This window comes from Gymnoscopelus microlampas, assembly GCF_963454915.1.
Source record: "Gymnoscopelus microlampas genome assembly, chromosome: 7".
Taxonomy (NCBI): domain Eukaryota; kingdom Metazoa; phylum Chordata; class Actinopteri; order Myctophiformes; family Myctophidae; genus Gymnoscopelus; species Gymnoscopelus microlampas.
Genome location: NC_139944.1, coordinates 6,812,167 through 6,824,584, shown reverse-complemented (window position 1 = coordinate 6,824,584; position 12,418 = coordinate 6,812,167). Strand labels below are relative to the sequence as shown.

Sequence of the window (12,418 nt, the reverse complement as noted above, 5' to 3'; positions counted from 1 at the left end):
TTTCCTGGTCCTTACGAGAAACATTGTTGTTCTATGTTTGAAAAAATGTTTATAGAGATTTACAATTAGTCAAAGATTCAGCTTGGGTTTAGGTTTAGAAATTTAGAGGTTATGGGTTTAGGGGTTGGAATTAAGAGTTAAACATGATTCATACTTGGTTGCGTGCCAGTGTTGTACTGTTGCTTGTAAGATCAATGTACTGTACAATGTAGTAGCTTGTAGATCTGCAATTTTAACTTTGTTTTTCAGTTTAAAATGGCAAAAAAAAAAATACGAATGGCATTCCTAAAATCATCGTCCTAAAATGTTATGGTCCCCCAGTGGTGGAGAAAGTACTAAATTAGTTTACTTAAGAAAAAGTATCAATACTGCACTGTAGAAATACTCTGTTACAAGTAAAAGTCCAGAATAAAAAATGTACTCGAGTAAAAGTACAAAAGTATTGGTATCAAAATGTACTTAAAATACCAAAAGTAGAAAGTACTCATTGTGCGGAATGTCCCATTTCAAGTTTTCAAATATATAAAAGATATTTTGAAAATAGCCGATCTGCAAGCTCACAATGCGTCGCATCACGAGTCACGACGCATTGTGAGCTTGTAGATCGGCTATTTTCAAATGGCCGAAATGTATTGGGTTGAAGTGGTTAATGTATTAATGTTGTAACAATAATCAAAATCTAAAAAGTAACTACTAAACTAAAGTTTTCAAATAATTGTTGTGGGGTAAAAAGTACAATATTTGCCTCTGAGATGTAGTGGAGGAGAAGTAAAAGTGCTGAAAACTGTAAATACTCCAGTAAAGTAAGAATACCTCAAAATGGAACTAAGTACAGTAAATGTACTTAGTTGCTTTACACACCACTGTGGTCCTCTCAAGTTTCTAATCGTGTGTGTGTGTGTGTGTGTGTGTGTGTGTGTGTGTGTGTGTGTGTGTGTGTGTGTGTGTGTGTGTGTGTGTGTGTGTGTGTGTGTGTGTGTTTGCGTGTTTGCGTGTTTGCGTGCGTCACACATGTTTGTGACAGCATGTGACCAGTGTCAGCATATGGCTAAACCATGCATGCAGATACCTGTGTCTCAGTGCTGCTGGGTCTGTGGAAGCTTGCAGAGGTGTGAAGTCTGTGACGCCTGATTCATACTTAGATCATGTCGCGCGGCTACAATACATTAATAACGGGTGTACAACTGTCATGTGCTGTGTATATGGGCCTCTCTCTCTCTCTCTCTCTCTCTCTCTCTCTCTCTCTCTCTCTCTCTCTCTCTCTCTCTCTCTCTCACAAAACCTCATAATGTCCAAAACTGTTACTTCAGGAGCTCAAAACTAGCTTGCAGATCTGCTATTCTTGATGCTTTTGTGTGATCAAGTAGGCCGGGTGGGCAACTTTGATGATGGAGAGGGCCAGTATATTTCCACACTCACTCCAGAGGGCCACATTGCATAATATACTGCCGGGCCTTTAAAAAAAGCAGATGTACAAGCTCAAAACTTGTCGCAGTGCAACACTTGTAGATCTGCTATTCCTGCTACTTTTGACGGAATTCTGATTTTTGAATTGCCAAAATCGGAATACTGAAAAGTAAAACATTTTTTTTAATTTCAAATACATTTAGTTATACTTTATGAACTGAAATACAAATACATTGGACATAAAAAAGACAAGAGAGAATTTTAATACTAGTCATTAAGCTACTAATATAGACTGAAGTAATTAAAGCGGGTCATTTTTTTGCAATTGTAACAGCTGAAATCAATAATATATCAGTATTCCTATATTATCCTGCGGGCCGCATTAAGTGAGGGTGGGGGCCGCCTGTGGCCCCCGGGCTGCCAGTTGCCCATGTATGAAGTAGGGCGTCGCGAAAAAACACAAAAAGTTAGAATAAGAGGTTTTTGCGTATGTTTATGTAGTTGTTTGCTTAACCCATTTTTCTATTTGAGCTAAAAAAGCATTATTTTACACTTTGGCTATTCAAAAATAACAGATATACAAGCTCATAGCGCGGCACCAAGTGCCGCGCTATGAGCTTGTATATCTGATATTTTTGAAAATGTGTGCAAATCTTTGAATATATATTGTTTTAAAGCGAACATTTTTAACTCAAATATTTTGAGATGGGGGTCTGAGGCCAAATACATGTAATTTTGGGGGTCCTTGACATGAAAAAGTTTGAGCACCACTGACCACAGAAACGTACGTTTTTTCAGAATACTGTTGTGATTAAGAAGACATTTGTAGAATCGGCTTCAGTTCTTAATGGGTTAAATGTGCTGCTTTCTATAAGTGACGGCAAATATGATTCTTCCCCATATGACAGTCATCCTGTGTGCTGCCACACTGTCTCACACAGAGAACTGGTCCATTCAGCGTACGATCTCGCCACTACATCGAACCATAAACATCTGCGGATGACGGGTTTTGTGGAAGAGAACCAAACACACACACACACACACACACACACACCTCTCTGGGAAACGGAAAATAAAAATGTCAGGCACGTTTGGGAGGCAGGTTGCGTTGTGTTTTTGTACACATTAATGCTCAGGTGTGTGGAGAGGACCACACGTTTGGCCTTGGCTCCGAGATGGTCCGAAAAATCCATTTCCCTCTCCCCACACACACACACACACACACACACACACGGGTGTCAGCTTTTCTGTAATTGAAGGACTTAGAATCGATCTAAATTGCCTTGTCTGGCGCTTAACAAGAAATTGAGGGTAGAAAAGAGATGGCTGCTTTTAAAAAGTTGCAATAAAGAGACACACTTCTTGAATCTGGCCATTTCTTCACAATGACCCCCCCCCCCCCCCCACCCTCCCTCTCTCTCTCTCTCTCTCTCTCTCTCTCTCTCTCTCTCTCTCTCTCTCTCTCTCTCTCTCTCTCTCTCTCTCTCTCTCTCTCTCTCTCTCTCCATACTTCTTTCACAATCAATATAATTCACATGCCAGCTTTTTATATGATGTATCTTTTATGATGGTCTCACAATGTTTACTAAAACAAAATATCGACCAAGAGCCAAAGAACCCAGATGTTGTCAAAGTGCCCAGTAGGTTTTAGTCCTGACCACCTTCAATCTCTTTCCTGCGTTCCCTGTCTTTCTCTCCACTCCATCCTTCCTTCCTTCTATTCCTTCTTTCCATTCCATCCTTCCGTCCTTCCATTCAGCGCCTCCTTCATTGCGTACGTAGTGCAGAGGTTCTCACATCTTTTCATGTCAAGGAACCCCCAAATTGGCATGTATATTGGCCACGGTTTTTGTTTTGAGCCAGAGACTTCATGCCTTGCCTGGCATGTCTCTTTCATCTGTGCGTCTGCACTCTCTTTACATTGCTAGCAGTTAATGACGTTATTAATTTAACTAGGGATGCACCGATATATTGGCCACATATTGGTATCGGCCGATATTTGCCGTTATTTTGCTTTTTTTACCGGTTTTTGCTCTATGGTGTTTGTGATATGAAATGTAAGCTTACCATAATCACAGTAAACATTATCATGTCATATTCACTGGCTTTTTTTTTGCTAACTCCAGTGACTTTCAGTTCAGCACAGCTGACGTGTGTGTGTGTCTGTCCAGCTGACGCTCGTTGACACTCTTTAATGTTACTTGCATCAAGGCAATTATGTTGAATTTCTGTAGATTCGGAACAGTTATTTCTTATAACGAAGATGTATTTGTTTCCCTGGCACAAAAGGGGGAAATAATAACACCAAAAACGAAATAAAAAAATATCGGTATCAGTAACGGCTATCGGCTACATTGTTATTTTATCGGTATCGGTATCAGCCAAGAATGACGGTGTTGGACAAAAACAAAACAAAAATACTTGTAGCTCAAATAGCCGATCTAGAAGCTAAACGCTTCACATCACCACGCTACGCTTGTAGATCTACAATTTTCTCTATTAGGGACGCAAGGTTGAAAGCGGTTGAATGGCAAACAAGAGAGAGAAAGAAAGAGAGAGGCATGAAGTTCATATACAATCACGTGTTCTCTTTTTTTATATAATATTTGTATTTTGTTTCCCGTTTGTGCGGTACAGGCTAAACTTAGACCGTGATTTCCTCGCATGTTTTTTTTTTTGCGAGGCAACCTGTGATCCCATCAACTTCAAAGTGGCACCCAGGAGAGCAGGCTTCAATATGGATGGAATCCACCCCTAGGATGACAGTAATTAAAAGCTCGTTTGGTGTGACCCAACCGCAGCAGAGAGGCAACAGAATGCAGCTTTAAATTGCTTGATAATTAGGCGACCGAAGCTATCCCGGTGAAGCACTCGGCAGGTGTTCCAAAGACGTGCAGAGAGACTTCCGTGGACCACAACAATTCAGCACTCTCAAGATGACAGACATTAACTCTATAAAGGTGAGAGGCGGACTGAAAATGCAATGTGGCGATGCAGAAACCTCATATCTCCATATTCTTTTTATAGAGATTTTTTTTTTCTCGTAAATTAACATCCTTTTTTTCTTTTCTTTTCTTTTTTATCCCACGATTTTAGTAATCCTGGGTGCTACACTCCCTCTGCCAGCCTAGGGAGAGCTTAGAGCCGAACTCATGCCTCCTTCAATGCAATGTAAATTAACATCCTACTTGATCATACTACAGTGTAGTATGATCAATAAAAGTAGCAGAGCAAGCTCGAGCGGCTGAGCTTGTAGATCTGCTACCTTAGCTGTTTTTGAATTTGAATCCTGAAAAGTAACCCGACAGAGACAATAATATGTTTGCTTATACTTCACATTTTACTGTATTCTTCCAGACAAGTGGTCTTCAAACAGGTCACGATGCGACACATTATGAGGGGTGCAGTACGTTAGTCCGACAGCGCATTCCTCCGACAGCGCAGCGCTCCGACGTTTCCAATAGTAAACCCGAACCAAACCCGCACCCTAACCCTAACCGCACGCGGATGCCACATAGTCGGAGAAAAGGTCTGTCGGATTAACGCATGCCTCCCCATTATGCGATTGTCGATCTTCGAATAGTCGAAATATAAAAGAGGGCTTAAGTGTTTAAACTGTTCCTCATTTTGCTCAAGGTATACTGTATGTTAGGGGAAGAAGAGCAGCGTACGGTTTCAGTTCTTTTAAATCTCCCAGTTTCACCTTGGAAGCTTACTTCACATTTAAAAGTAAAATAACATACTGTATACTCACAGCAATGACTTAATGACATGTGTGTGTGTGTGTGTGTGTGTGTGTGTGTGTGCGTGTGTGTGTGCGTGTGTGCGTGCGTGCGTGCGTGCGTGCGTGCGTGCGTGCGTGCGTGCGTGCGTGCGTGCGTGCGTGCGTGCGCTTGTGTGTTTCATGTTCAGCGTTTAGAGGGGACTATGTTTCAGGGTGAAGGTGACTTTGACAGTTAATAGCGATAACCGTGGGCTTTCGCTGCCTCTTTCCCTCCTCATGCTCTCGGTGTGAATATATGAAACCGCGTGTCGAGTACCATCGCCATCAAATCATTGTGTTTGTGTGTGTGTGTGTGTGTGTGTGTGTGTGTGTGTGTGTGTGTGTGTGTGTGTGTGGAGCACCCAAGAAAAGTGACCTGTCACCGGTGATTTTGCCAATGTGATAATAAAGCAAAACAGTAATGGGTAGATGAAGCACATATACACACACACACACACACACACACACACACACACACACGTCACTGACACAGTAAACAATGTGATGAAGTTTGGCATGTACGGCTGTGCAGAGAGCTCCCCCGTGGCGTAAGATTTTTTGATGTTGGAGCTTTGAGCAATCAGTGTGTGTAGGTGTGTTTGTGTTTGTTTGTGTGTGTGCGCAAGTGACAGAGGCTGCGTGGTGATCAAACGTATATGCGCGCGTGTGTGTGTGTGTGTGTGTGTGTGTGGGTGTGGGTGTGCGTGTGCGTGTGCGTGCGTGTGTGTGAGATTCATTTGTGTATGTGTGGCCTCTGTTTACTCTCCATAGAAAGACATGAGCTGTTTGTGCAGTGGAAGATGTCTTGGTGTGTTTGCATCCAGGGGCTGCCAGTGAAGTTGCCTGTCTAAAAGTGTAAACTCATTTTAAACTGTGTCTCTAATGCCTGGCATATTTAAGCATGGCTGCAATTAGAATGAACGAAATAACTTTTGACAATCTGATGACTAATCATAACTTTGTGTTTCAACCTTTGTTGTAGTTTTGCTGAGTGTGCATTCTCCCATTCGGTGCCTGGGTGATGAACATTCTTCTTCTTGTATTGTTGTTGGCCACCGAGAGGCTCCATTGAAACAGATTAAATCTTAATGCCTTGCTTAACAGTAACCTGTTTGTCATTGTCAGATGAATACTGCTAACTATGTCCCCTTAGAGTCTAAGGCTTAGACCCCATAAGCTGCTTTCCTTACTTTGCACGCCCAAGATACTTTTGTTTTTACAAAATGTATTTCCAGTGATAAGAAACTCATACTTGGGAACTGCCTCTGAATCAAACGATAGCAACTTGATGGGGACAGCGAATCGTCTCTGTGGGGTGGAAACCTCATTATGTTCAAAACTGTTACCTTTCAGGATTCAAATTCTGCGAGCTTGTAGATCTGCTACTTTCGATGCTTTTGTGTGACGCTGTAGAATGATCAAATAGGGCAGGGGTTTTCAACCGGTGGTATTGCAGGTGGTCCCTGGCCATGCATTTAGAATAAAAATAAAAACATTTTTTTTTCTTTTTTCTTAAATAAGTTTCAGGAGTTCTCACTGTACAGTATGGTGTGTGTGTGATATGAAATGTGTGTTTTCGATAATCACAGTAATCCTTAATCATATTCCATCACATTCAAGGTCTTTTGCTGAGAAAAGAGACAGACTCCAGCCCAGTCACTTTCAAATCATAGCACTGCAGAGGGCAGGTGTGTGTGTGTCTGTGTCCAGCTGACACTCGTTGACGTTCGTTAATGTTATAGGCATACAAGCAATTATGCTTCTGCACTGTCAAATAGGCCAACATCTAATCTAAGATTAGTGGGACTCACCATTGAGTCACAGGACTCACTTCATTGAAAACAAACAAAATCACTGTATTTTTTTTAGATATTATGTTGATATTATAGCTATTTTATGTGATTCGGTATCGGAAATTAGGAGTTGGACAATATCGGAATATCGGATATCGGCAAAAAAGTCGGGTGGATGATGGATCCACCACACGCACCTCAGGTGTCAGGATGGTGGTCCCTGGGTCAAAATCAGTTGAAAACCCCTGAAATAGGGTGTTCATAACAAAACTCTCAAATTTTCTTTTAGACTTGCCAGGAGGCAGGACCAGAGAGACAGGACCATGTAACTTTCACTTTAAAAGTAGCAGATCTACAAGCTGTGTTGTCCGCTTGTAGATCGGCTATTTTCGCTACTTTTGTGTGACACTGCAGTATGACGAAGTAAGACCTAAAAAGTTGCAACATGGAGACACAAGGTTTCTCCCCGTAGCGGCTCTCATCCAGTTTAAAACCCTGGTGCTAGCCTATAGGGCAGTGAAAGGAACAGCTCCTTCTTACCTCCGGGCTATGGTCGATGCCTACACCCCTGCCCGACCACTTCGGTCTGCCACCTCGGGGCGACTGACAGCCTCGTCACTCAAGGGTCCTTCTGACCGATCCACACGGTCACGACTTTTTTTGTGTTCTGGCCCCACAGTGGTGGAATGGACTTCCCACTGATGTCAGGACAGCAGAGTCACTGCCCATCTTTCGCCGCAGGCTGAAAACCCACCTCTTCAGGAAACACTACCCTTCCTCTTTGCCTGGCTTACTTGTCGTTAACTAGTTGTACGAACGCTTGTTTTATTGTTGTATTGTTTTATTGGATCTTGTTTAGTCGTTACAATTATTTGTTTTAGCTCCTGCTCATTTGATTTAGCTATTTTGTCTCATCTGTTTAAGGAAATAGGTAGCTGATTGCACTTTTAGCACTAGGTATACTCTTGGTTGCTTGTTTTTGCAGAAAATGCACTTAAGACTGGTGATAGTTTTCGTTCCCTACCTATGTTGAATGCACTTATTCTAAGTCGCTTTGGATAAAAGCGTCTGCTAAATGACTGTAATGTAATGTATGGTACCTTGTCGTTGTACTGTGTCAACGCCAAGGAGGTAATGTTTTCGCCTTGGTCTGTAATTTAGTCTGTCCAGCCAACACAATGAATTCATTTGCACAAAACCCGGTGCAAAGGTTGGTGCTCGGCCAAAGAAGAACTGATTATCTTTTAACGCCAAAAGGGGGCGTGGCGGTGGGTGTGGCATCTCACAAAAAAAGCTCATCACTTCTCAACAGATTACACCACAATACAATGACAAACGGGTTTACCACGGGCCCATGAAGAGCTAGCTGATTAACTGGTCACTTCATTGTCAACCTCCAGAGGCCATGAGTCATAGTCATAGTGTTATATTGGGTAAGTGTAAGCGTTATAAAGGGTACGTGGCACCAGAAGCACCGCAACAACACCTCGCAGACAAACTGCCACCTTGGCAGAGGTCCGTACTCTACTGAGCACATTTCCTAGCCTTATTTATGTTTTCTTTAGCAATTACGGTCAAATAAATGTTGACAGGCCTTTGAAATAACCTTGTTTAATCACCCAGAATATGATTAGAAATGACAAAGCCCTGCCCGCCCAGCCAGCCAGCCAATGCACCACAGTTGGTTCGTGTTCCAGCTCGGCCCCTCGCCCTCCCCAGCCCAAGACATTCTATCAGCCCACACAGGGGGAAACCAATCGCCATTAAAAGGTATCATCTCATGCAAAACCAGTAATGTGATATATAAATGCCCCTGTCTGTGGACTTGCATACATAGGCAAAACGTCCAGAGCCCTCAAAAACAGAATGTCAGAACACATGTGCTATCAGACACCATGACCATACGAGCCCTGTGGTGAAACCACTTCATCCTAATGAAGCTATGTTGAAATTCATTGAATTTCAATATTCAACATGTTCAATTTCCACGGAGGACGAAATGTCATCTATTCGGGATGCATGTACACCTTCAAAAGCTGCAATCCGTAACGTTGTTTTGGCGAATACATTTATATTTTAACCAATGTACAATAAAACCCAACTGCAGTGGTCAGACATGGTTTAGCTGCTCTTCTATAGAGACATTTTAGATCCTGTGGTTGGGAAGGACACCTGCTGGTTGTAAGCAATTATACCGAAAGTAATGATAAACAGACTCTGGACCTGAACTAATAGCAGTGGTGTAAGAAGTACTGTATGTTTTACTTAAGTAAAGGTATCAATACCACAATGTAGAAATACTCTGTTACAAGTAAAAGTCCTGCATTCCAAATTGACATGAGTACAAAGTATTGGCATCAAAATATAACTGAAAGTACAAAAAGTAAAAGTAAAAATCTTTTGAAAATAGCCAATCAACAAGCTCACAACGCGTGGCGTTGTGAGCTTGTAGTTCGGCTATTTTCATATAGCCAAAGCGTTCATAGGGCTGAAGTTGTTAATGCATGTTTTCTAATAATCCGAATCTACAAAGTAACTAGTAACTAAAGTTTTTAAATAATTGCAGTGAAGTTAAAGTACAATATTTGAGGTGTTAGAGTAAAAGTATTGAAGATTGGAAATCCTCAATTAAAGTAAAAAATACCTCAAAATGTAACTTAAGTACGGTACTTGAGTAGGCTACATGTACTTAAGTTACTTACTGACTGACCCAGTTTCAAGTGGTCTCCATAAATGGGCATGTCATTCCTGTGACGTAAGCCAAGATCGTGTCCCAAAGCATCACAATTTGCACCTGTTAACATTGAAACGTGAAAGACGGATGATTTAATATAAGGAGGAGGATGTCTTCCCAGACATAATAGCAATCATTCTTCCGTTAGCCCATAAACGGGGGCTGAAATCGTTATCGTTATCTCCATTTTTCAACTTTTAATTGGTTTTAAAAAATCTGTGCTATTGAACACCCTTTTGGGTTTTACAAATATTGAACCAATGAAAAGTATTAAATCGTGCTTCTGACTAAACCTAACTCCATTGGATCCTCAAAACTGTTGTTCAAACCAACTCCAACGTCCGTTCGTCATTCTAATCAATGACGGACAAAACAACTATCTCCACATTAATGGTCAAAAACCTCCTGACTTTGAGCTGTATTTGGTTAAAGTGATGATAATATTGGGAACCATTCAAGTATCTGACAATGTATAAAGTCACCATGCAAACTTTGATGAGGCAGTATTGTGTTGTTTTAAAAACATGTTTGTTTTTCATGAAAAGTGAATATTTTGGACATAGGTTTCTGCCCGACAGCATATGTCGTCGATAACTTACATCATAGACCGTCTACCTGAAGTCTGAGATCCACATTGGAGCCACACCGTTATTTGACCTCAGCTTGTTAAGCAGCGAGACGTTTTGAAAAGTGCGACATGGCGCTACATAAGCTTTGAAAGTTTTTCCTTGACTTTCACTTCAACATTTGCGAAGTATTTCATCTGCACCAGCAGCGCTTTAGCTGCTTGGAGCTCTCCTTTACGCAGGGCCGTATCTATTTGCTCCGTCAAGTCTTTCAGTTTCACTTTTGTGCTTTGGCCAATGTCGCTGGCTTCCTCTGAGCTCTGGGCTTCATGCAGAGCTTCATTGATCTCCATCAGCTCCGATAGAAAGCGAGCGTCAGGCCCAGAGTCGGCCCCCTCCTCTATATGCTCGCCTTCAAGCTCCAGCATGTACAGGCCTCGACTCAGAGGCTCCAGCAGAGTCCTGTAGGCTTCGTTCACCAGAGCAGACTGGCGCTCCGAATATTCTCGTTCTTTCGCGGTTTTCTGGCCGAAGTTGTCAGGATGTAGAGACTGCTGGAGTTGTACGTATCTTTTCCGAAGCTTTTTCGTGTCCAGTGTGAAGGCCTGGTCACATTCCATGATCTCAAAGTACGAGGCCCTTTCACTGGCGGGCTGCACTACTTTGCAAGACACGCAGAAGAAGGCAGGAGTTTCTCTAAGAGGCTCTTTGCAGTTCCAACAGTTTGGCTTGACGTGGGCCGAACAATAAGCCCTTGATGAATTAAGATTAGTCTGGTACGTCACCTCTCTCTCCTTGAACATTTGTCTGGACGTATTGCTGCTGCTGTGCTTCGTGAACTCGTCTCTACGGGTGACAGACTTGGACTGTGTCGCAGAAGCTTTAACAAACAGGCAGCGTCTGTTTGTCGTTGTTATCAGCCAGGTTGAACGCCGTAAACCATGACATGCGCACACGACCATCCGACTGTGCCCTGACAACATTGTTACGAACCACGGCTATCGCTGTTGCGGTACAAAATCAAACATAATACCTCATATTTCCCTGAGCATGAACCATGGATGTGGACGGATGAACGTTATCTCAAGCTCTTTGTTAATGATCAGGTTGCGTGCTCTGCTCACTCACTGTGATGTCGTCTACATGCTATGCCAGATATCGCAACTCACCAAGCTATGGCCTACACGGTCACATGTGCAAATTGGCGTTGTTAGGCAACAGTTGCTGTTGTGTGTGACATCAGTGCATGCTACATTTGTGATGTGCAACATTGTTTTCTCACTCAACAGTAAACAAACCCCATATACAGTATGAGTGTATACAGGGTATCTGCACATTTCTAAAGTGACAAACTATACTATAAAAATCACACCTGTGTGAAGGTAGCGGCGCCTTTGATATATTTTGTCATAGATATGTGTTTCTACTAGAGAAACAATATTAAATCTCTGTAAATTTATTTCAAGGCTTCCAGTGGCACTAAATAGTGCCATTGGAAGCGAATCACCAAATGCATTCCAAAGTAAGTGGCAAAAACTGATCTGTCATAGCTGATAGAGTGGGTACCTAAAAAATAAACTTTGTGTGTGCGTGTGTATAAATGTGATACCAGAAAGATATGTATGTGTTATGAAATAATCTATACAATTTATAAGCCGTACCCAGAGTGTTTATGTTCCGGACTTTTACAGTTTATATAAACCATCTAATTTTGTATTCATGATATAATATTGATGTCATGAATAGTTCCCTTGCCTGACCAATCAGAACGTTGACGGGCCTGACCAATCAGAACGTTGACGGAAAAGCCAGGTATAGAGCAGGACCATCGCCGTTAAAAATACATACAAAAAAAGAAGGGGGGAAAAGCATGAGAAAATAAAAATATATACAAAAAAAAACATGAGAAAATAAAAATATATACAAAAAAAAACATGAGGAAATAAAAAATAAACCTTGACATCATAGTGATGTCATGAATAGTCCCCTTGCCTGACAAATCAGAACCTTGACGGGCCTGACCAATCAGAACCTTGACGGGCCTGACCAATCAGAACCTTGACGGGCCTGACCAATCAAAACGTTGACGGACCTGACCAATCAGAACCTTGGCGAGCCTGACCAATCAGAACGTTGACGCAAAAGCCAGGTATAG

At 41.9% G+C, this 12,418-nt stretch overlaps 1 protein-coding gene across 1 annotated transcript; it reads right to left on the bottom strand.

Annotated features, from left to right (window-relative positions):
* Positions 1-10,400: 10,400 nt before the first annotated feature.
* On the bottom strand, positions 10,401-11,246 carry LOC311048406 (iron-sulfur cluster co-chaperone protein HscB-like; the record flags this gene model as incomplete). Its single annotated transcript, XM_084061663.1, has 1 exon — positions 10,401-11,246. The coding sequence occupies one exon, from the start codon at positions 11,244-11,246 to the stop codon at positions 10,401-10,403; it is 846 nt and encodes a 281-aa protein (XP_083917789.1).
* Between the last annotated feature and the right edge of the window lie 1,172 nt (positions 11,247-12,418).